Source organism: Pteropus alecto, unplaced genomic scaffold (assembly GCF_000325575.1).
Source record: "Pteropus alecto unplaced genomic scaffold, ASM32557v1 scaffold8, whole genome shotgun sequence".
Lineage (NCBI taxonomy): Eukaryota > Metazoa > Chordata > Mammalia > Chiroptera > Pteropodidae > Pteropus > Pteropus alecto.
Window position 1 is genome coordinate 21,439,789 of NW_006494609.1, and position 25,195 is coordinate 21,464,983.

Genomic DNA, 25,195 nt, shown 5'->3' on the forward strand with positions numbered 1-25,195 from the left:
CCCGCCGCACGTAGGGGGAGGATCCGCGAGTTTTCGAAGATAATTATTAGTCGTTTACGTTTTCGGAAGTTCTTTTAAGCCTTTGGTTCCTTTCAAATAGGTTGATTAGCCACACCAACTTAATAAAATCGAGTGCTTTAAGTCTGCATGCTTTTTTACTTGGTAGAAAGCTATCCTATTTTCCCCGTGAAAAGATTCTAGAAAGCGTTTTTTTTTTTTAATCTTTCGTTATTTTAACGCTCCTTTGAACGAAGGCCGGAAAAAATATCTGGGGCATGTGTAAATCTTTAGTCCTGTATAACTATTGAAAGGCTGGTTTTTTTCATGTGGGTAGCCTACTTACCGACATGCTACCTAGTTAAATTGCTGGAGTGATTAAGTAGATTGAGAATTATCCTGACATGGCTAGTTTATCTAGTACCTGTGATGGCTAAGCCTAATACTAAATTTAACTTGTAGGACCCTTTATTCATAATTACATTTCGTAAATTCTTGGCGTTGGATGGAGTCACGAAATGTGGTGACCTATGTGTATTAAAGGGTTGTTAGAATTCAGAGGAACGAATGAAATAGAAGGTGAAAAGGTCGGACTTTTCAAGTTGAGATAACTGAAGCAGGATGGATCTATGATTCAGAGGACGGAGCAACGGGGTCGGAGCTGCTGCCAAAATCTAATAGCAAGTGCTAACAGACGCTGTTCTGCATTTCAGAGTGCCTTGAACTATTAGTAGTTCAAGTTTAGCAGCGGCTGTATGTTTAAATGAAATTCGTCTATTTTAGGACTTAATGATTATCAAAAGGTATCTCTTGTGTGTTTTGGTAGCTCAGGATAATTGCCCACTGATTATGTTGGGATGAATAGCCATATTTTTCCATTAATAGAAATGGAATGGGGGGGAATGATAAGTTTGCTGAATTCAGGATAACATTTGAAATTAGGTATTTATGTAAGGAGACATTAATCACATAAAATTAATTTACTTTTTCTCATGGTATGGTCATATTGGTTTTATAGTGATGTGCCTTTTGGTCTTTCCAAATTACTAACCCACTTTTCCACACTCTGAAAATTAAATAAGGAAGCTTTTCTTGGTGAAATGATACATATCGAGTCAGACAGTCAAGAGGGAAGGTCTGAGGGGCTTGACCAATGGGAATGAATTTACGATTAAGTCAGCACTTAAAATTCATTACTTCCCCTGCACAAGTGGCTGATTACCCGGTTACACCATTTGGGCTTATTTTAATGTTCATTTTTTTTATAGAGTTACTTGTCTGGCGTGTTGCAGAGTACTCTGTGTTTAAAAGTGGTTATAAATATTTGATGAACATAACATAATATGGCCTGTTTCCTGAAACATGTTTTGTGGTAAACTATTCCTCTTCCTTCTCTGTGTGGTTTGGAATTATTACCAAAGAGAAGCTAAATAGTTTGTGATTAACTATACGTGTCCCAAGTTCAAATTCTGAATACACTGTGGTTTCATCTTCAGAACTGTAATAAGGAGATAATTGATAATAGGTGAAGAAATCAAAGCACGTTAATTGTTAAGCTAAATTTTTATGTGTGTATGTGTTGACTGGTCGGCAGTGTGCTCACTGCTTTCACATGCTCGATCTCATCTGATCCAGGCATGAGAGTTTTAGCTACACTGTAGTTTCACTAAAACAGTCTTTAGATATCAGTGAGCTTTGAGGTGGCATTTTTGCCTAAGCCCAAGCTTTGTTACCTGAAGTCTTTGTAAAAATAATTATACATATAAGGGTCATGATTTCAGGGCCTTAGTTACTTATTAGTACCTCTTGGTTTAAACAAAAATTGAGTGGGAGTCTAGTATGTTGAAACCAAATATTTGGATTTTCTGGATTTCTTCTGCTTGTTAGTAGGCCGTCTTCCTTTAATTCCCCACAGAGTAACAGTGATCTGTATGGTTGGTGTCTTTGAATGGAACAGCCGCAAGGGAATCTAGTAGATGTACAGTAGGGTAGTTTTAGATCTGAAAAAGTCTAAAATCCTTAGGGGTCTGCTTTTTTCTTTTTTAAAAGATTAGTATAATTTCATGTGCATAATTTAATATAGTTTCTACTCTATTCACTGAGTTGTGCAACTCCCACCACTGTCTAGTTCCAGAACATTTTCATCACCACAGAGAGAGACCCGGTACCTGTTAGCAGTCACTCCCCATTTCCCTCTTCTCCAGCTTCTGGCAGCCACGAATCTATGTTGTTCCTCAGGATTTGCCTATTCTGGACATTTCATTTAAATGGAATCATACAATACATGGCCTTTTTGTGTCTGTCTTAGTTCCTCTTCAAGGTTCATACATGTACTTCATTCTTTTTTTTATGGCTGAATAATATTCCATTGTATAGATAATATAGCAGGACCTTATTTTTCAGGTAAGAGAATTAAGGCCTAGTTAAGGCTGAACATGTTTCAATAATTTAATCACAGTTCAACTATGTTTTGAATATTCTTAATGCACTGCTTCAAGGCCCATATTATTTTTTGATGGCATATAATTAATATTTCAATATTGCCAGATTTAGGGTGCAGTATTCTAGTTTTTCCCTAGATAATCATCATTACTGTATAGGAATGACATCTATTTTACAGATATTATAAACTAAACCACTTAATCATTGAGTCGAGTAGGGAAACTAATGAAAAAAGCTGAGTATTTACTTAAAACATTTAGTTTTGAGAAAAACCTAAGGAGGCTTTAAAATCTTGAGGTTTCGGGTGTTTAGAAATTGTGGTCTTCACTCAAGGCTCTTGATATTTTAATTATCTTCTCTGTTAGACCAAATATAGAAATGCTTTGTGCTGGATATTTTAATCAATAAATTGAAAGTCGAAAAGTAATTTTTTCGCAGTGTTATATATTTATTTAGAAAGTTCAGGTTATGCCAAAAATTACTGATCCTGACCATTTGCCATTTCTTATGAATTTCCTTCCATCGCCTTTTTTACCGTGCTTTTTATCACTAAGTAGGGATGCCATAAACATAAACTCATGGAGCCAACTCATAGAAGCCCTCAAAAGTAATCCCAGCAACCCCGTGACCCCCGCTGGCAGCCTGTGGCCTAGATCCTGATTCTCCCCCCCTGTTAGCTCTGGAGACCTGGCTTACTGATAAACCTCTGCGGTGAGACTCTCCACTCCAGGTGATTGACCTTTTTTCTTTTCCCTCCCACCACCAAGAGCCGACTTTCCCTAGTGGGAAAAGAAAAATCCGTATCAGGAAAAGGTTAGGGCTCCTGACCTACCTACTAGCATTTTAGGCTTTTGGAAGAGAATAAATAAAATAATTTTTTCAAAGTATGCCAGATTCCTGGGTGGATATTTACAAAAGGCCTTTCTATTTGTTTTGTATTTGAAGGCTGCTGAGAAAGGTCAGTTGGTTTTAAGGCTGGGAAATTTAGGGCGCATAACAGGTTATCAGCAAAAACAATGATTAGAATAACTTCTTAGGGTCTGCATTCTTTTAACTCCTTGTCTGCTCTTCCCTGTGACCATTTTATAAACACTCGCTCTTAATACTTTTCGAAAGAGTACGCGAAAGTGAAAATTTTAAAAATGTTTAAATCTGGATATTTACCAGTGAGTTGTGTTGTATAGTATTATTGGATACACTCTCAAACTTTGTATTTTAAAATTTGGCATCTTAAACGTTACTGAGATGTTGAAAAACGTATGAATTTCATTATTGTTAACAAAATATTAGGACTATATGGGGAGGTCTTGGAAGTTAGTTGACTCTATTGTATAAAAGTTCACACCTTCCTCTGTGGTGGAGTTTAATTACAGTACAGGAAAGGAACCATTTCCTAGTCCTAAGTACCTTGTGTTAAGAAGGCCCATTCTATTTAACTTTGTGATTAATTATCAATAACAGCAAGCCCAGTGGTTTCTGGGAATCAAATCAGTAACGGCATCACATTTCCTCTTTAGAGGACACTGACCAAAGTATCTGACCTTGGCATATCTTAACTTCTGACTTTGAGATCTTTGTAAAATGACTTGTTGGAGTAGTGGGATCCCTAAAAGCCTTTTCAGTTCCTTTATAGCAAAAAAGTCCTACTCTTTTTCTGAATTCTTACATGACAATAGGAAACGATATATTCAACTTCTTAAAAGCAAAGCAATTAAATTTTAATGTGACCAGGTAAAAACAAAGCAATGTCATTTTAACATGACCAGACGAATGGTAGGAGCTTTCTTGAGTAAAATTCTTAACCATCCAGTTACTTAAGTCTTACACAGTGGTTTCAGATACGATTAAACGTTAAAATAGGGTTGCTTAAGTAGTTGTGCTGGACTCTCTTTTCTTGTGTAAATTATTCCCCTCACATGGACTAAGAAGTGTGCTGGAAGCTGTTCTTTTGACGTGTGGACCTTTTCTCTTGGAGAGTCACAGACTTCAAGTAGAGTTTCTAGTATCTCACAGCATCACACTCTTGAAAATAACCTGAAGTGTGTCTTTTTGCATTTTCAACTCATCCCTCTTTACTTTTCCCTTATGTCTTCTGGCTTTCTTCTAAGCACTCAGAAAATTTGAGGGGGAGAGGCCGCTGCCAGTACTCCAAACTGATAATTGTATTTTAATTTCTTAATTTGTTGATAACTTAACAATTTATAGTAATACAGATGGTTTCTATATGAAATGAGTTTTTTAGATTTCTAGCAAGGACTAAATACAGACCTGGATTTCACACATGATATATTCCTTTCTGAATTATGTAAAACTTTGAAAGTAAATGACTTCATTGCCCGCCTTAAAAACCCCTCAAATACAACAATGTGAATATACTTAATGCCACTGAACTGTAGACTTAAAAATGGTTTAAATGGTAAACTTTTGTATATTTTAACACCACACAGTCCACAGACATTATAGTCAGTAAAAACCAAACTCCTCGTCAGAACCTACAAGGCCACTCAAGATTTGGCCCCTGCTTTTCTTTCCGATGTCCTTCCTCCCTTCTTCCTCTGCTCCCATTATGCTCCCACCCACCCTGGCTTTCTTTCAGTCCTTGAACTTGCTTCTTAGTACTTGGTCTTACCTCTGCTTCCAGCGCCCTGACTCCAGGTGTTCACCTTCTCAGTTGCTGCCTTGTCTTTCAAGTCTCAGCTCCGAGAGGTCTCTGTTCGTTCAGATTAGTATGCCCACGGGTGCGCATGCGCACACACATTACCACTCTGTCTCATAACTTGTATTTTCTTTGTAGCACTGTTTGAAAATGTTTTTTGATTTTTTTTTTTTTTACTTGCTGCTAATCTTTTTCCTCTAGAGTGTAAGTCCTGGGATGTAACCCTGCAGCCTCAGGCTGACAACTAAGGCACAAAGAAGGTTCTCAGCAAGTAGCTGGCGGCCTGCATGTGTGGGAGTTGTGCCACAAGGCAGGGGCGTGGCCTGCAGGCCAAGATATCATAGATCACCAGAAGCCTTAAGGGCAGGAGAGAGTGGAGAAGTCTTTTCTTTTTAAAAAAGGCATGGACTTAAGGGTCAGTACTAGATTCAAATCGTGCATCTGTGACTTACTGCCCTTCTTTAGGTGTGTTACTTGGCATTTCTGAGGCTTGACTTCTTCAACCAAAAAACATGGGGTTAATATCTTTAAAGATTTTTGTCTGAATTGAGAAATGTGACAGTTGCTGGCATGAAACAGGTATGCAGTAAATGACAGTATCCTTTCTTAAGGCCTATTAAAAAGTGGGCAAAACTGGAAACAACCTATGTCTGATTTGGGGTTTGTTTTTTGTTTTTTGTTTTTTTTTTTGTTTTTTTTTTTGCCTGTTTCTTAGCAATGAATATCAAACATTAGCTCTCCCCTATTTCATTGGAGGTGTGGGTGATGGCAGTGGTGAGAAGGTATTGTCATTTTTGCCAAAAATCACCCAAATGGTCGCCCAAGGTTAATGGCCTTAAGGTGGAAGGTGTGGAGAAACAAAACTGTGCCAACTGTAAGTAAATAAATAAATAGTAAATAGGCAAAAATAGAAAGTCAGGATCATGGGGGGAAAGGAAGCATTAGGGTCAACCCTAATGAGCCTCCCAGCAATCAAGATAAAAAAGGAAACTAACTATACTACAGCTAACTGATTCTAAGATGGGAAAAACTGATAAAAGGCAAATTAAGTTTTTCTTAGGACCGAATTCTAAAATAAACTGCTTTATATCTGCAGGGGACCACTGAGTGGTAGTAACGCACAGATTCCAGCCGATATCGTGTCCAATTTTATGTGGTGTCTTAAAGCCACCAAAGGCTTAAAGTATAACTTAACTGAAGGTGATTCATAATTTTCTATGTTCTTTACATGGTTACTATAGCTTAATAAAATGTTCAACGTTTTTAAAAACCCGTGCAGCATAGGACCTACTGCGCTCCTTAAGCCCAGGAGGGAGGGGAAGGTAGAGTAAAGGGGTTTTGCACTCCTCTACTTCACAGACACGACGGTTGGCATTTAACGTGTTGTCTTGTCTTAGCCTCCTAAGGTAGGTGACATTCTCTATTCAGTAAGTGAGGGAACCAAGCAAGGCTCAGGGACAGGAACGAAAGGTCTCTTGGAAGAGAAAGATCTTGATCATGGCTCGGAGAGCAAATGGGACTTAGATGGGGCATGAGAGGCGGGCAAGAAGGGAAAGTGTGTTTATCACTTACCTTTTATCAGAGACATTGGATCGCTCCGCAAAACCAGTTTGCTTGGAGCACGGAGGGCAGGTGAGACACCACTTTTTAAACTTCTTCTCTGGACCCGTAGAGCGTGTTTCTAGCCTTTCCATTTAGTTTCTTAATTATGTCTTTTTGACTGAAAATTCTTTTAAGTCTCTTTGCTTTGCCTCTCAAATTAGTCGGGGAGTGATTATAGCTTTAGTAACATTGGAACGGACTAGCTGAGAGGGCTAGGACAGGGGCTTACGTACCTTTTCTACCTTTTGAATAGTTTCATATGCAAAAAATAGAGAATGTTTTAAAAATGAGAATGAATTGATTGTCCTGCTTAAATAATTCAAAGTGTATGCCCCATTTATGGATGGCGTTGGCTAGATATTCCCGCCCCCTCCCCCGACCTTCCATCTTAGGCCATTTGACTTTGGTTCAGTTGTTGTGGTCATTATTTTGGCCAGAGGTTAATGAGCACTGGAATCACTTCATCCACAGTTTTGACTAGAAGTTCTCAATAGAATTTCCCCTACCACCCTACCCTTGAATCAGCTTTTTCCAGATAGGAATCGTGAAATTTAGTTTTAATCTGCTTTGCGCAGTCATGTTCTGGTAATCACAATATAAATGTAAGTTACATTGGTTAAAGCAACCCACTACAGTGAAACTGGCCCTGCGGATTAACCCTGCCCCCTTGAAACGATGAAGAGACGTTTAACAGTCCACTGGGAACACTCCAGAGAGGAGTATATATACAGCGGACCCTTGAACAACGTGGAGGTTAGGAGTGCCCCCCTTCGTGCAGTTGAAAATCTGCATGTGACTTTTGACTCCCCCAAAACATAATTGTCCCTCGGTAATCTGGGGTGACTGGTTCCAGGACCCCTGTAGATACCCAAATTCGCAGATACTCGAGTCTACTGTATAAAATGGCATAGATCAGTGCATGCAGTCGGCCCTCCGCAGACTCCCAACTTCTGATCAAAAACAGTAGCAGGTATTTATTGAAAAAAAAAAAAATGCGTGTAAGTGGACCCACACAGTTCAAACCCATGTTGTTCAAGGGTCAACTGAATGCCACAGTTTTTAAAGCAGATTTAGGTACTTTGCTTCCTGAATGTACTTTACCTAGATGTGTGTTGCTTTGACCCCACAGCGAGTCGGGAGGACTCAGTATCGTGCGTAGCATTTGCCATTCAGAGTAGGTCGTTAGCGCCTTACCCTCGATCCGGCAAAGCCCTTCCTATGGTAATTATGAAATGAAAGGACTATAATACCAGCGCAGACATGTATAACAATAAAGCATTTTTAATAAAGGTGTAAAAAATGAATCGGTATTTCTCACTAATGTATATTTTTGAACGAAAGGGGAAACTTACGTGTATATGGTTTGTAAATTAATGAAAATGTTAATTTCTCTTTTAGAACATCATGAATTTCTATTATATTTGGCAAAAACTTCTGAAATTTTTTTTACAAAAATTAAATAAAATGGCTGAATAATAACAAACATTGACATTATTTGATCTATTGCTTTAATATGTGTCCAGTTCTTGGTGAAAATGAGACAAACATTGTCTTTGATTTCTTTTGGCATTTCACTGGCAGTCGTCTTCAAAATGTGATTTTTTTTTCTATATAAATAGATTGTTTTCTTGCATTTTGTTATTGAATAGTTAATGACCCTGTTTGGAATTTCTGTGCACTGGTCTTCAAGGAGTTCTGCAAATTAGGTGATAACACTATTAAGGAATAAGTAAGAAACATATGGTGATAATGTGAAGTTTAAATGTATATTGAGAAAGTGTATGGTAACCACAGCAATTATTTAGAACCTAAACCAACAAAAGATATTTTTAAGCAAGAATATTGTATCACCAACATTGTTTAGAAGTGCAGGTGTTTAGTGATCGAAATCAGGATGATTTTTATTATGGTTTTAAAATCATGTACAGACCATGCACTTACAGACTGTACTCGGGACAGATTGCTTTCTCTGTGTGTCACCAACTAAAAGTCTCATTAGACAAAGCTAGTTTTCTCCCGACATCTGGACATATCTCTTCAGTCTCCTTTGCATGGTCTTCCTCATTTTCTCAATATTGGAATTACCCAGATTTTGGTTCTGAGCCCTTTCCCCTTTGTTTATATTTTTTCAATAAGATAATATGTATTTTGGTGGCTTTTAATGTAGTCTGTATGCCAGCAATTCCCATATATTCCTCTCCAACCTAGATTTTGTTTTATCCCCCACACTTGCGTATCCAAGTACTTCCTCGAAGTCTGTCCACTAGATGTCACACAGATATCTCAAAGTGGAGTTCCAGACCCTCTATTGCATGTTGTCTCCTTTCCCATTGTTCTCTGTCTCAACTGATGACAGGGCCATCCTCCAAGAAATGAAAACAATTCTGCCCCCCACCCTTCCGATTCATTACCCAGCTGTGCTCATTCCTCCAAAACAAAACTCGCATCTAACCTGTTCGAAATCCCTACTGACAAATGTCCTTTTCAGAGGTGAATCCCATCATTTAGTAATCTCATTGTCAGGAATTGTTCCTTGTTTGAAATAGAAAACTTTCCATTTTCCCTAAGTGAAATCCCATCATATAGTTCAAAGGTCAGCATGTCTTTTCTGTGGAAGGGCTAGATAGTAATTTAGGTTTTGTAGGTCCTGCAGTTTCTGTTGCAGCCAATCAACTCCATGTGTCACTGTAGCAGCAAAGCGGCCACAGATGACAGGCAAACAATTGGGCGGGGCTCCGTTCCAGAACTTTATTTATAAAAATCGATGGCACATGTGCACACCATCATTCATGGCATTATTTACGATATATAGGCAAAAGGTGGAACAACCCGAGTGTCCATCAATAGATGAACGTGGTGTATACCCATATAGAAATATTATTGAGCCATGAAAAGGAATGAAATTTTGACGTGTGCTACAGTGCAGCTTGACCTCGGAAACATGTTCAGTGGAATAAGCCAGGCACAGAAGGACAAATACTGTGTAATTCCACTCTCAAAAGATACCCAGAGTAGACAGATTCGTAGAAACAGAAAGTAGAGAAGAAGTTACCAGAGCCTGGCAGGGGAGGGAGGAAGGGTTATTCTTTAATGGGCGCCAAGTTTCTGCTGGGGATGATGAAGTTTGGGTATAGAGAGGTGGTGATAGCTACAGTGTTGTAAATGTACTCAGTGCCACTAAATTGCACATTTACAGAGTGTTAAAATAATAAATACCGTGTTAATGTCTGTTTTACCAAAATTAAGAAAGTAAAAAGGAAACAATAGAAATGGGGTAGGGGGTTGGCAGGCTGGGTTTGACCCCCTGGCTGTATTTGCAGAGAGTAAAATCTTGCCAGCTTCTACTTTAGGCTTATTTCATACATGTTTTGTATTCTAACTCTTAATCATCTTAGTTACTATCCCCTAGGTGCTTGATCTTGAATATTGAAACTAATAACTGAATCTTAAGTACTTATTCATTTGACTTCTGTTTGTGTCACCCCAAAAGGCATATGCTTAAACCCTTATCAAGTATGATGGCTTTAGGAGGTGGGGCCTCTGGGAGGTGATTAGGTTATGAGGGTAGAGCCCTTGTGAATGGGATTAGTGCCCTTATTAGAAGGACAGAGAGATCAGGTAGTGTCATGAGAAATGATGTGTATGAAGATACAGCAAGAAAGCATCTGTCTACAAACCAGGAAGAGGGCCTTCATCAGAAACGAAGTGGCCGGCACCTTGATTCCAGAACTGAAGGCAGAGCCTTTGCTTTGTTTCTGGCTATCGTTCCTGGTGCCTAGAACAGTGCCAGGCACATAGGAGGCCCTCAGTCACGTGTTGCATGAGTACCAGGAATGATGTGGCCTGTGATTCCTTACTGCCGGGAGGTCCGCCTTCCTTCTGCCCCATCCTGCTTAAAACATACTCTCCTCGGTAGCTTGCTCAGAGCAGCAGTGTTTCTCAGCCTTGCTATCATTCGTATATTAGAAATGCAAAATGTCAGTGAAGGAAAATAGCTTCCCTGCCCACCAAATACTTCTGTGTTACTCGAGAGTTGATGTGTAATAGCAGTCATGCCTAATTGGAGAGATCGGAGGTAAAGAAATGATCACAGCCCTCAGAAAAGAAATGGAGTTAAGGAATCTGGTTACAGGGCAGTTTCAGCTTTGTAGTTTATGATCAGTAACCACGTTTCCTGCCCTTCCTCATTAATGCACCCAGCTGTTTTTTTCCTAGGCCCCTTCATGCCTTGATGGATATTCTTCATCTGTAAATGGCTAACCCGGGATATATCATGTAGGTCTTCATAGTTTGAAACAAGAGGCCGCTGAGCTTGACAGTTAAGCACACAGGTCTCAGAGTTGGACTTTATGAGTTTGCATTTGCCACTTAATAACTGATTAACCCTGAGCAAGTTACTTAACCTCTCTGTGCCACAGCTTTCTCCTCCATAATGAAGCTGCTCATATGTTCACTTTGTAGGGTGATGTGTGCAGTGATTCAGAGTGCCTACATGTAAACATTCAGTAAGATGTCAAGTGCTAGTATTCTGTGATTTCCTTGTAATGACTTATAATATTTCCTAAAACGAAGAATGGTGGGAGAAGAGAGGCATTTAAAGTTTGAAACTCGTATTCTGTACTTTTCACTGCTGAGTGATTGAACGTGAATCAAATGAACCCACGTTCCACCTTCGTCTTGTCCTCAGCCTCTGATTTGTGGAGCAGTGTGCTAAACAGCTATGTGTAGGCTTTTGGTAGTGACATTAACTGCAGGACTTGGTGTGGTTTGGGTTTTTGTCCTGCTTTTTAATACTGGTGGAAGGCGATGGCACATTTAGAGTCGAACAAGCCAGTTTTCAGTTCTGAAAGTTCTTGAGTTCCAGCTCTTTGTGATACCATTTGATGGAGAAACGGAAGTTTCAGTGAGCATTGACATTTTCTGCCTTAGGCACCAAAGTAGTAGAAAGCTGGATTGGCCTCGGGACTCTCCACTCCAGGTTTAAGAGGCAAGGCCAACAAAAATTCAAAATGGCTTTATTTAGAGTTCAGAGTTCGTCAGTGTTACTGTCAAGAAATACTTTAGGGAGTTCAAAGAAAAGGTAAGAATCTGAGGCTAGAGTGATAGAATCAACGGGTCCTTAGAGAGTTCGAGTGGCTCTGGAGGGTCAGTAACTGAATTAGAGGTAATGGAGCAAAGCGGGGGATGGACACTTACTGAATGTCTCCTGCCGGGCACTTGTGGATTAAGCTGTGAGAAAAACAGGCTGGTTGGGATATGAGGGCATATGCAAAGAGGAAATAGAAGGCAAGACTAGGTGTGTTAAGACGGAGCCAGATGGCAGAGGACCTGAATGCCAGATGAAGTAATTTATATCTGTTGAAGGCTTCGCGCCACAGGTGAAAGTATATCAGCCGTGTTCTCTGTATCTGTTTATCTTTTAGCATCCCTAGAGCAGAGGCTGCAGGGTTGAAGATCAGTTAAGAAATTCCCACTACCATTTGAGTTTGAGATGACAAAACATAGTCGATGGCAGTGGAACAAAGAGAGAGAAGAGCTTTTAAAAATGATCGATAGGATTCGGTGTGTGGGATATCTGAGATTAATTATGGGGGTCAGTACTCCTTTTTTTTTAACCTGTTGGGTTTGAGATGATAGTAAGACGTGAGTTGGTGATGTCCTACATTCTTAGAACAGTATTTTGAGGGCCAACCACATGCAGACTTTGAACAAGGCTCTGGGGGTACATAGGGATCGAGGCTGATTAGCATCCATGTCCTCATGGAGCTTACAATCTCGTGGGAGAGGCCGACAAGTCGCACAGCTGTAATTACAAACGGTGGTCGCCGAGAATGGCGTGAAGGGTGGCCGTGAGGTGAGGGCGGTGGACCGCAGTGAACTAAAAGGCCAGTACAACCGGAGCAAAGACTGCGGGATGAGGAGGCGGGAGAGGTAGGCAGGAGGCTACCTAAGAGGCGAAGGCTATAAAATCTGATTTGAGTCAGCGCTGCAGAGTTGGTGGTTGACAGGAAACGTGTGTGGTAGACAGAAAACAGAGCTCTGAGCAATGGTAGAAGCAAGGAAGCTGAAAATAAGCCAGTAGAGGAGCGGCCCAGAACCAGGAGAGTAAGTGCCGAGGACCGTGATGATGCGCTGTTTTGGTTGGCCAGGAAGGGACCCTCTTGGAAAGGTCCGTTTGGATCTGGCACCCAAGATTTAGGTGCCCTTCAAGCAGAAACAGGATTTCAAGAGAGAGAGGAGAAAGACTGGGCGCTTAAGAAATTGAGGTAGCGGCTATAAATCGCCCATTTAAGAAGCTGCTAATGAAAACATTTTTTATAGATTTTTAAAACGTTTGCCTACATAGATATTTTTACTTAGCTAAGTTAATCTTATGATGTGTTTCAGATGAAAAAAAAGATATTGACCATGAGACGGTGGTTGAAGAACAGATCATTGGAGAGAACTCACCCCCCGATTATTCAGAGTACATGACAGGAAAGAAACTTCCTCCTGGAGGGATACCTGGCATTGACCTCTCAGATCCCAAACAACTGGCAGAATTTGCTAGGTAAGTTATAAGGACTTTCTTCTAATCACAGGAAGTATTTGAGTGTTGCCACCCATATTTGGTGCCCAAGTTATAATGGCGGTTTCTGTTCTTGCTCTAGGGGGACTTCTGAAAACAAAAGCAGTTCGTTTTCTTTTTCATAATAGCTAGGCTGCTAATGTGAGTTGGCACCATTTAGATCCTTATAATCAGATGAAGTAAATACTCTCTTAATTCCATAAATGGCATTGCTTGTGGATAAATAAAATTGCATATAGCTTGCTGGGTGTTGGCGCTCCTGACTGTGCCTGCTGGCCTGCTCGTGTAGTTTCCGGTTGAGTGCATTGTCCTGGACGGAGCTGCAGGAGACATAGGTCTGTACCAGCTCTGTACCGCTGACCGCTGGAGCGGATTTCATCGTTCAGATTTTAGCGTGTCATCAGTTACACTCCCAGTGTTTTGTTAATTTAAGCTGATACAACAGGAAGAGAGCAAATATTAAGGGCTGGGACCCCAAGGTGAGCAGTCAGGAAGATCAAAACCCATTGGGTGTGTGTTTAGCCCGAATCGGGCTGGCTTCCTACAGAAGCCTCTGACCCTTTTTAAAAACTTTTTTTTTTCCAGTATTTGTTGGGCCATTTTTACGGGGACATGAGAAACCCCACGAAGATGTAAACTTTTAAATAAAATGAACGAATAAATTCTGGAGCCAGAGGGCCTTCTCCTTTCCCACCTGAGGTTGAGTGAGTCCCGGAACAACCCAGACAATTTAGGTGAAGGCAGAATCACGAAGAAGGAAATCTTTGTGTCTTGCATTGGCTGAGAACAGAGTGGGGCACCTTTTTTCTGTCTCTTGAGAGCAGAGCGGAGTAGGAGATAGCAGGAGACCCCAAGTGGCCCAGTATCTTTAATAAAGGGGTTTGAGCCCTGGTCTCCACTCCAGATAAATTGCATTTGTAGAGAACATGCACATTAATTTAATTCTAATTTATCATGGCTTAACAAAAGAAGGTGAGGCTTAATCCTTTCTTTAACGACACTGTGTTCCAGCTTTTGTTGCCAGTAATGTTTTAAATACAGGTGTGTGCATCAAATATTAACTGCCCCAAAATACAAATACAAGTGGAATCTGTGGGGTCCGTAGTCATCAATGGGGTTAGAGTTTTGGGGCAGATTGAGCCAGATACCATGCCAGAGTCATATTGTTACATGTTCTTAAAGTTAGTCACTTCTTCCTTACAGTACTCAGAATTTAGCTAGGACCTGGTTGGCTGTATCCCCAGGATAGCGATATGGTATACAGGAATCAGGGAAGGCTTTGAAGAGGGAGCCATTTGGTTGGGGCTTGAAGGGCGTGGAGTTTTGATAGATAGGTGCGGGTTCCGTGGTGGGGCCTGCGTGCTGGAAGGGCGTGAGCGCAGCATACACATTCAGTATACACACCCAGCGTATGTTCAGGAAGCAGGAAACAGGTTTGCCTGGGAATTGGGGTGCCGTAAAAGAATGCATGTGATGGAGATGACAGGAGGCAGTGGAAAAGCTTGATTAGAAGCTTTGCTCCTTAGGAGAAGGGAAATTGGGAGACGGTGCTGGTTTGGGCTTCAGGGTAGGCAGCGTTTGGTTTAAGATGCAGATCCATTCTGGGCTTGAGGTGGTTTGGGGAAGTAAGTTAGGATACAGTCATCTGAGGAAGGACAGCGCTCGGTAAGTCAGCTTTGTTGGGGGGAGGTTTTGGAGGGAAGAGGCCACCCTGTAAGGTCCTGGGAAAGTCCTGTATTCGAAGGGTGAGTGGGGCCAGTGATGGAGCAGAAGGATCATTCGGGAAGGTACGTACAGCATCACAAAAGCCAGCTGAGGGAGGGATGTGATTCTAAATTATATATAGTGAAGCGATTTCACTGGAGGAGGCGAGGGCTTTGCAGAGAGGGCGCCTGTGGGTGGTGAGCAGTAGACAGAATTAGGTGTTGGTGACCCTTGGCATTCCCCCTCGTGCTGGAAAATAGGGAGGCTGATCTGAAAGCTTGTTTCTAGTCCTCCTAACAGAAAATGCATGGTGTTTTAGCCCTAAAGTCAGGAGCACGTGTCGCAGTTGTGGAATAGAAGCCTCTGCTTGTTTCCCAGGTGGCCTCGCCTCTGTACCAGGGCTGCCTGAGACTTTCCTCGTGAGGGAAGGGGCCCACAGAGACTGGGGTCCCAGGTGCCAGGTATTTCAAAGGTACCATTTACGAAATTTCAGAACACTAAGTATAAAGAACCTAAAAACTTCTAGAGAGAAAAGCTAGGTTACCTACACAAGAATGGTCGTTAGAGCTAAATGAGACTTCAACAGCAGTCAGTAATCAGAAGATAGTGGAGTGGTGTGTTTTGAGATTTCTGAGGAGAAATTATTATAAACGTAGAATTCTTGATCCAGTGAACCTATTGATCCTATACAGGGCAAAATAATGATAGTTTCAGACATGTAGGACTTGTTTTATGTTGCATGCACCCTGTCTGAGGAGGCCGCTTGAGGATATATTCCAGTAAAATGAGGGCGAATATCAACAGGAAGACTCCCTAAAGAACAGCGAAGAGAAACCGAGAAGACAGCTGTGTAGAAGGCTGGAAAACATGTTCCGTTTAGAATAGGAAGTCAGTGCTTTGTCAGAATTTCTTCAAGAAAAGTCGATTGCAAAAGCAAAGAGAATCAGAAACTCCCAGAAAAGGCGGGGCAGGACTAGGAAGGCCATGGCCTAAAAACGGGGCATACTTTTAACAGTATTTAAAGAGAAAGAGCTCATTTGACCTGACTCTGGGAGAAGTCTCTCCTGGGTACTGAACGTACTAGATTGGACTTCTAGAGCAAGAAATGTGATCCTGATATAGTTTTATTAACTAATGTCACCCTAATAAATTTAATTTAAAAAAAAAATGTGATCCTGGCACACAGTTAAATTCTACAGTAAGTAGTATTTACAGAATCATCTGAATACAGCGTGTTTATTTTCTTTTATGATCAACCTGCCAAAGATTTTATTTCGTATGCAGAATAGAATGAAATCTTGCTCATCTTGACAGTGTTTGCAAAGTGAAGGTATAGGGGCTGAGCTCATTCTCCTCTGTATTTTCCATAGTATCTTGAAAAAAATCACGTGAAACTAAGCAAATCTCTCCGATTGGACGGTGGTGGTGAGAAGGATTTGAGCCTGGGCTGCCCTATTTTCTTAGGTCTCCAAGTTTTAGAATGTGTGTGATAACAGCTGAGTAGGGTTCCCAGAGGCCCCAGAATTGGTTACTGGGACTCTGAAAGCTGAAGGCACCACATTTCAAACTCGGGGGCCAGACCCCGTCTTCTTCACTTACAGAGATCCACAGAACTTGCTCTGCGGCCTCCGCTCCGGGACTCGGCTGTTGGCTGCTTTTCACTCTCCCCATGTCCTGGGGTGATGGGCTTCTGAACTGGTCTTGAAAATGACCAGTTCAGAAAACGTTTTGGGCTGCTGCTATGCTGACCCTAGACCAGGAGTCCCCAATCCCTGGGCCTGGACCGGTACCGGTCCATGACCCGTTGGGAACTGAGCCACACAGCAGGAGGGAGTGGCCGGCAAGCAAGCGAAGCTTTGTCTGTATTCGCGGCCCCTCCCCAGGGCTGGCATCACCACCTCAGCGCCACCTCAGATCCCAGGCATTAGATTCTCATAGGAGCACCGGTCCCTGGTGCCACAAGTGTTGGGGACCGCTGGCCTAGACTGCTCAGTAAATCAGTTACACATGAGTGTACAACTGTGCGAAATAATGACTTTTCATTTGAAAGTCGTGGTTTTTAAGAGGTAGGACTATGTATGGGTGGCTGTTCTTTCCTGAAATGTCTTTTTAGTAAATACTTCAAAAAGTAGACAGTGGGTGGGACCTGACCAATTCTATTTCCTGGTGAAATCGACAAGCTCTGTGCATTTTTCATTAACTAAGGTTAGCCTTCTGGAAGCTGTCGGTCCAGAAAGATGAGAATAAAGAGAGCTTAGGTCAGTCCCAAGGTTGTTCACCATGCCCCTGAGACTTTAACCAGAAGATGAACGTGAAGATGAAGTGTGCTCGTGGACCTGAGGGCACTTCAGAGCTCCGCGTCGTCGCATGAGTCCGCGCTTTACTTAAGAGCCGGTGCATTTAACAGGCTGCCTCATCTGTCCAGGGCAGCAGCGCTGCCCTTGCGTGGTAGCCGTGTTACACAGGAACTTCCGTCCCGTCAGCGTGGGTCACAGTCGGTGGTTCCAGTCTGAAGTCAGCTAAGCTTGTTTTGCAGGGAAAGCCTTATTTTCATACAAGAATCACTGCTTCGAAAAGGTTTCATCTCGGCTTCTGGGACGTTTGCGGATTAAGCTGGCCGGAACCTTTGGTTTATGCAATGCCCCGCTGAAAACTGCTAGGAAATTTCCTGCAGTTTCTGGCCCTGGAGTCCAACCTGACGGTGGTGTTCCTTTTACAGGCGCAGAGGGAGATAGTGTAAAACCAGCAGTCGTGTCATAGGGAGCATATTCTCCATTTTTAATTGAACAAGAAACTTCTCTCATTGGGTGGGTCCGTGGCTCCTCCGTATGATTCCTGACACGCGGAGGAGGCCTTTCTGCTTTACCGGTGCCGTTCTTCCTCTAGTCTCGCACTCCTTTAGTTGAAAAGGATGGTTTGGAGCACCAGAACCTTCTGGATTGTTACGTACAAGTGGCTTTTTTTTTTTTTTTAAAGAATTGATTCATTGTCAGCGAGGCCCATTTAACACATAGCTGGTGATAATAATAGCTGTCGTTCCCCGAGAGCTTACTGTGCTTCATCTCTTTTAAGCTTCACAGCGCTAATTAATGCAGGTAGCCTTGCACCTTTTTACAGAGTAAGAAACTGAGGCTGAGAAGTTAAGTGATTTGCTCAAGGTCTGCAGCTAGTAGAAGTCAGCATCAAATCACACATCCCATCCCGTCTCATTCATAATGCCTACGCTGTGTCATTGTCGTCTCCGGTTTAAAGATCCTTGTAAAGCAGCACAGTCAATGAAAACGCGAGTCTTGGTTTCGTCTAACGAGTGTGGTCAGGTCAAGAAGATATACTAAATAGTAGTGTATGATTTTAGTCTTTCTTAAAATTCCTTTTCTTAGGATTTAGATATATATACATGTATATATATTTTTTACTTTGTGAGTTATATATCAATTGGTTCCATGAAGATTTTAGTCTTTATTCACAAACAAAAATCTTTCAAGTATGCTTCTTTGGGAAATGACCTTCTCCCAGTATTTGCATTAGAATAAAATGTAAAAGGACCAACAGCGTAGGGTGATTTGCTCAGGAGCTTACCAGTGGCTGCAGTTAAATACTGTTCACTTCCTCTTTGAGTCCGAGGGTGTTGGTACAAATGCATTTTAAGCTCTCATTCTGAAATTAATTATGTTGCTAAGTGCTTGCACACATTTTGAAAATGACATTTAAGAAAAAATACCACTTAGTATTTTTTAAAAATCAAGAGTTGTGTAAATGTTACACGGGACTTACTCGTTGTGTATGTTTGAATTTTTTGATGATTAAAAAAACACACATTTAAAAAAAATTAAGTTCCTAGGAATAAATCTAAGAAAATGTATGGGATATGGGAACCCAACTGAGCCACACCTGTCCTACTGGCACAGGCACCTCACTGCCATTGACTCCATATTCAAACCCCAGGACAGGTGAAACGGGGGAAAAAATTGTCTGTATGTGTATTTGTCAACCCTGTGGGCATGCTTTAGGAGTCAGCTGGTTGAGAATGTAGTAGAGCCGCCCTCATGGGTGAGTACCATCCTCCGGGCCGAGGCACGTGGTCCTGCGCCAGCTCACAGTCCCGCAGCATGGCAGGGGGCTCATCAGTGGGTAAACGTTCTTGATGGGGAGACTGACTCTTGGTTCTTAACATGTGCTTCTATTAACATTTGACTGGAGTAGAACCCTTTCGTGTGACTCACTATAGTTTTTCAAACTGCTACAACCCCCAGGTGGCGCAGTGACACCAAATTTTCGTCCTACCTGGTTTTGTGCACTCAGACCCACACTCCGGGATTTAGTGCTATCTGAGATAACACAGGCTAGTTCAGACCTCGCAAAGCCCCCCCTTTATGCAGCAGGCACTTAGAAAATGTTTGCTAATTGATGTGAGCCTCCAAGCACGAGAAAGACCGAGCCCCGGCAGGGTTGTCGTGGGGGAAGGGTTCCAGACTGAAAATGTCATCACAGACTTTGAAATAGGAAATTTATGCAGTCTTAAGCAAACTCCTTAGAGATAAGTTATAGCTGCCAGATGAGTTGTTTCACCTGTGCTCCTCCCAGGGCGGGGAACCTTTAACAAGGTGAGTCCTGAGTTCCAGGTTTTAGACAGTCGGAAGCACCAGGTAATTCTTTCCCGGAGCAAGGGTGGAGAAGAGTAATCTTAAGGCTTTTGCTAATAACTTAAAGATGGTAGCGGAAATCTTTTGTAGTAAAAGGTGGTGGTAAATTAGCTCTTTTAAGGAATCATTGACTTAGTCGTTTATTAAGTATGCGTCCTGATGTAGGAGTGTGAGGCGCCAAAGTTCTAGGGACTGTGAGAACATCTGTTTCAGAAGTTTAAATCTTTTTTCCAGGAACTCTTAATTTCTCACCCCTCTACCACACACAGATCTGTAGGGAGTATTTGGAGAGAAAGTTTTGACAAGGGACCAAATGTGGGTTCAGTGGAGATAGCAGGGAGGTAAGTCACACAGTGAGCCAGCTCTCTGGGTACGAATCCCACACAGGACTCTGGCTGCCCGCGTGATCTGGACCCCAAAGCAGGGCCAGAAAGCTGTGTCCTCTAAAAGAAACGTTCTGATTTTTTGAAAAACTAATAACGTGCTAGGGGGTGGGGACAGTATGGAGAATGTGGGGTGTTCCCACCTGTCCAAATTCTCTGTTTAAAAGGACTATTCTGTACCCTTTAAGAAAAAAATCTGTCAGTATGAAACGGATCCCCCCTTTTTTTAAAGCAGTTGTATTGGGAAGTACATTTTTAAGACCCTCCAGTATCCACTGCTCCCTTTTTCTAAGGCGCCTTTACGATCACAGCAACTGCTTTCGGACACTTCGCTTTTCTCCCACCAGGAGAGTCCTGTGTGGTTTTCTGGGCTGTTGATCTTTTATATTTTTTTAAGCATTTGGAAGAAAGAGCAGATGTTTGAATCACACAGACCACAGTGCCGTCCTAAGCTGCACCACCAGCTTATTAGCTGTGCGACCATAGGCAGCATCTCAACCTTTCTGAGCATCAACATTCCTATCTGGAAAGTGGGAAGAGTATGTCGCAATCATAGGGACTCGGAGAATGTGAGTTGTCTCTCGTGCCTTCCCCTTCGTGGAAGCATATTGTAATCTTCGTTTTTATACCTATAAGGAAAACATTTTAGGGACTATATGATTTATGCCAGTTGAGTCTACCCACTCCTACAAATCTCTCTCTCTCTCTTTTTTTTTTTTTTTTTTTTCCTTTTGGTAAGAATGAAGCCAAGAAAAATTAAAGAAGATGATGCTCCAAGAACAATAGCTTGCCCTCATAAAGTAAGTAATGCTAGGGGGAAAGTGTTCATTAGACTGTTAATGAAGTTTTAGACAGATTATAAGAAATTTGCGCTTTAATTTTCTCTTCATATCTGAGATTCAGTGAGGAACTAATCTTTGGTTTCTAAATTCAATAGACTATATTTTATGGTGTAAGTTGTGTTCAGTAAATGCCACTTAAATTTAAATACTATTAAATGGGGTTACTGTAGGACACCGATGTTTATATTATTCCTACATATCAAATATACTTTGTTAGGACTTTATTTCTTCTTTTTGGATCATTAACAAGTCAATCTTAAGACACTGGGTTATATCTCACTCATGGACCTTTATGGGACCATAGGCTCATTATGGAAATTTGGAGATGATTTTGGATGTTACTAAAAGTAAGCCTAATACAACTTCATCATTTCCTTCACAATTTTCTTAATTTACCCTGTTAATTGTGTGTTACTAGAGAGGTGCATAATTGTTTTCAAATGTGATTAGTCTTTAAACTAAAACGTGGCCTAAAAAGTACTTTGAGGTATTTGGTTGAGTCTATTTCAGACTTTGTTGGATCTAAAACTAACAGGAATATAAAGTATCCCTCGGGTGCAGAAAAACAAAAGGTGGGGATTTTGGAATGGAGCAGAATTTTTTTAAATGAACAATTGGAGAAGATACATTTAGTTTCAGAGCATGACCTCTGCTGGACTGTGCATTCACAAGTTCTTTGTTTTATTTTAATGCTCTTAATGTGGAGATTTTGAAATGTAAAAAGTTTGTTAGGGCCAAAAAGTAAGCATTTGAAAACAGTTATGCCTAAAGCGCCTGCCACCTCTAGCTTCTCTGTGTACTTCTTTTCCAACTACATTTTTTAAAGATTCCATTTTCTAAATGGAAACACAGCCTAGGGGTCAAGGTGAAAAAACTGGGACTTTTCCCGCCCTTCTGCCTGTGAAGCTGTTCAGTGGTTGACTCGTGCTGTCCTTCTGTCGTGCTGTCTGATCATTTCCCCCATTCACTCCATTACTGGGCAACAACTGCAGAAGAAATTGTGAAGGACGTGCTTCTCTAGAGCGCCACACCCCGTCTGCCGCCCCACCCTGCTCTCGTATCAGTTCGCCTGCTTCTTTTCCTAGTGTCTCACAAAATAAATTTCTTCTGTAGTTGCCATTCCTTGGAGACCCTCTTGCTTCTTTCTCTGTCAAGAAGGGGAAAGAGGCAAAGAGAGAAGAGGGGACAGTAGGCGATGGAGAATGACAGCCCATTCTTGCGCACAGAATATGGGGCCCACCAAAGGTAGTGGTGGACTGCCGTCATTTTAACTCCATTTATTTCTCAGTGCTTCTGTTGCTTCATTTGGGGGACGGAGTTGGGCGAGGCAGCTGTGGTGTAGCTGGAAGCCAGGGCGTCGGGTTCTACCCCCGGCCCGGCGCTGGTAGTGTGACCTTGGGCAAGTCTACTTCAAGACATCTCTAAGCCTCAGTTTCCTCATCTGTAAAACAAGGGTTTACATTAAACGATAAGGCCTTTTTCAGCTGTCTGTTTTTTGTCTTAAGTAATTTGATATTTCTGCTGTAATACTAAGTAAAATTAAAGTGGGGGTTGGGGGTCGTTCTGTTCTCATGTGTCAGTGAAGGCTGTTGAGTGGTAACTCCTTTGTCACGGTCTGCAGTGTGAACCACTAAGCTTCTCTCTCTGTTCGAAGGGCTGCACAAAGATGTTCAGGGACAACTCCGCCATGAGAAAGCATCTGCACACCCACGGCCCCCGAGTCCACGTCTGTGCAGAATGCGGCAAAGCTTTCGTTGAGAGCTCAAAACTAAAACGGCACCAACTGGTTCATACTGGAGAGAAGCCCTTTCAGGTAGAGCCAGTCCCTTGTCCCCCCACACTACCTGCACGTGAAGGCAGGCAGCGACGACACTGGAGAGTCACAGCCAGAGAGGCCGGGTCCTAGCACTTGCAGTGAGAGCCGGCAGTGCTGTCCAGACGAGTTGCTCGGACCCGTGTGTGGTCTGAGACACGGAGACAGGGTGTAGCGAGGGCCTTACGGAGTGCACTTCGCGTGGAGAGGCGCACGGCCTTGCTCAGGAGCAGCCTAAAGCTAATTTCTGGGGCGCTCACTGGGATCGAAGCGATTTAGTTTTCATAGTTAGTGCTATATCGAATTACTATTGGCAGGGAACTCCTAAAATTTTTCATCTGAGGGTAAGTGTAGTTGATATTTTGTCTCGTTTTGGGAACCCATGAACAAGTGAGCTAGTAAATCCCGGTGGGGTTTTTTCGATACTTGGCACTAGAAACCTTCCGATTGATTTGCATTTTATTTGAAACGTACAAGTACCGGGACCATAACGTGATATTTAGGGAGATTCTTGCTCTTCTGCCAAGTGCTGCTCTCACGTTGTGTGCACACGGCTCCGGAGGGCTCACCGTGGGTCTCGGGGGCGGTTCTGCAGAGCTAGAGCTCCCCGCCCACTAATGCCAGACGCAGCTAGGAACCGTCCTCGGGGCGGGCAGGAAAAGCACCAGGCGGAGAAGTGGGCCGCCCGCCACCGCCGCGGCCAGCCCCTCGCCCGCCGCCGGTCAGTCGCTGAGTGGCTTCTCTCTGGTCTTTCCTCGACAGTGCACGTTCGAAGGCTGCGGGAAGCGCTTTTCACTGGACTTCAATTTGCGCACACATGTGCGAATCCATACCGGAGACAGGCCCTATGTGTGCCCCTTCGACGGTTGTAACAAGAAGTTTGCTCAGTCGACTAACCTGAAATCTCACATCTTAACACATGCTAAGGCCAAAAACAACCAGTGAGAAGACGGGCGAGAAGAAGCCTCCTCGGCCCCGGGAGCCCCCTCCGGGGGTGCGCCCGGGAATAATACTCCTCCCTTTGTATATTGTTTCTAGGAAAGAATTTTAAAAATGAATCCTACACACCTAAGGGACATGTTTTGATAAAGTAGTAAAAATTTAAAAAAACTTTAATAAGATGACATTGCTAAGATATGCTCTATCTTGCTCTGTAATCTCGTTTCAAAAACACGGTGTTTTTGTAAAGTGTGGTCCCAACAGGAGGACAATTCATGAACTTCGCATCAAAAGACAATTCTTTATACAACAGTGCTAAAAATGGGACTTCTTTTCACATTCTTATAAATATGAAGCTCACCTGTTGCTTACAATTTTTTTAATTTTGTATTTTCCAAGTGTGCATATTGTACACTTTTTGGGGATATGCTTAGTAATGCTATGTGTGATTTCTCTGGAGGTTGATAACTTTGCTTGCAGTAGATTTTCTTTAAAAGAATGGGCAGTTACATGCATACTTCAAAAGTATTTTCCTGTAAAAAAAAGTTATATAGGTTTTGTTTGCTATCTTAATTTTGGTTGTATTCTTTGATGTTAACACATTTTGTATAATTGTATCGTATAGCTGTATTGAATCATGTAGTATCAAATATTAGATGTGATTTAATAGTGTTAATCAATTTAAACCCATTTTAGTCACTTTTTTTTTCCGAAAAATACTGCCAGATGCTGATGTTCAGTGTAATTTCTTTGCCTGTTCAGTTACAGAAAGTGGTGCTCAGTTGTAGAATGTATTGTACCTTTTAACACCTGATGTGTACATCCCGTGTAACAGAAAGGGCAACAATAAAATAGCAATCCTACAGAAAGAATATGGCAGAAAAAGATCTGTAAGCACAGTCTTATTTCCTTTTGTTGTCCAGAATAATTATAATTCTTGAGCCTCCCAGAAATTGGAAGCTAAATAAAGCAACTCAAGTTTCCTTTATTTTGCACTCAGTTACAGTGACTTGTGGTTAAAGCGATGCATGGGTATTTTAATACTTCCTGCGTGTACTAAGTTTTGAAAGAGAGTAGGTAGCAGGCATCCTGAGTTAAGGAACTACCTCAGAGCACCCCAGCTGGGCCCCTTGGCGATTGGATTTTGATTTTAGCTCCCCCCAGCAAATGTGTGACTGAAGCGCTTGTGCCCTGGCCTGTGTGTGTCCTCAAGGTAAGGTGTCGACCTGCGCGGGGCGAGCAGAGAGAAGACCAGGCGGTTCCGCTGCTCAGGCTGCCCTTGGCGGCCCCAGCGGGTCCCCGGTTGGTCTCCCAGGAAACGCTTATGGTTATTCGCTGTTTGGGCTGAGAGCCTTGGTTCCTGTCTCGTGGAATCTGTAATGCCAGCGCGTGTGGCAGTTGAGCGCCAGTAGCTTAATTCCATGCTTCTAAACGGATGCCGAGTGCAGGTTGGCAAGGTGATTGGATTATCAAGAAAGCTGTACTCAATGAGTACCTCTCACGCGACCTCTTAAATGTACGATTATAATTTTTGAATATTACTTCGAGTCAAATATCAGGCTCATGAGATATTTTATAAACTGCCATGATACAGCAAAATCCCATT

The 25,195-nt window shown here is 42.1% G+C and overlaps 1 protein-coding gene and 1 long non-coding RNA gene across 2 annotated transcripts in view; both read left to right on the forward strand.

Annotated features, from left to right (window-relative positions):
- YY1 (YY1 transcription factor) overlaps positions 1-24,577 on the forward strand; it is a 25,918-nt gene extending 1,341 nt beyond the window's left edge. The window contains exons 2-5 of the mRNA XM_006925577.1: positions 13,085-13,247; positions 20,735-20,795; positions 22,492-22,650; positions 23,413-24,577. Of these exons, the coding sequence (XP_006925639.1) occupies positions 13,085-13,247; positions 20,735-20,795; positions 22,492-22,650; positions 23,413-23,595 (566 nt within the window). The 3' untranslated portion in view covers positions 23,596-24,577. The remainder of the gene's footprint in view (positions 1-13,084; positions 13,248-20,734; positions 20,796-22,491; positions 22,651-23,412) is intronic.
- Positions 15-12,802, forward strand: LOC112473702. Its single transcript, XR_003044165.1, has 2 exons — positions 15-6,295; positions 7,827-12,802. It is a non-coding gene; the product is annotated as an uncharacterized LOC112473702 (long non-coding RNA).
- Positions 24,578-25,195: the final 618 nt, after the last annotated feature.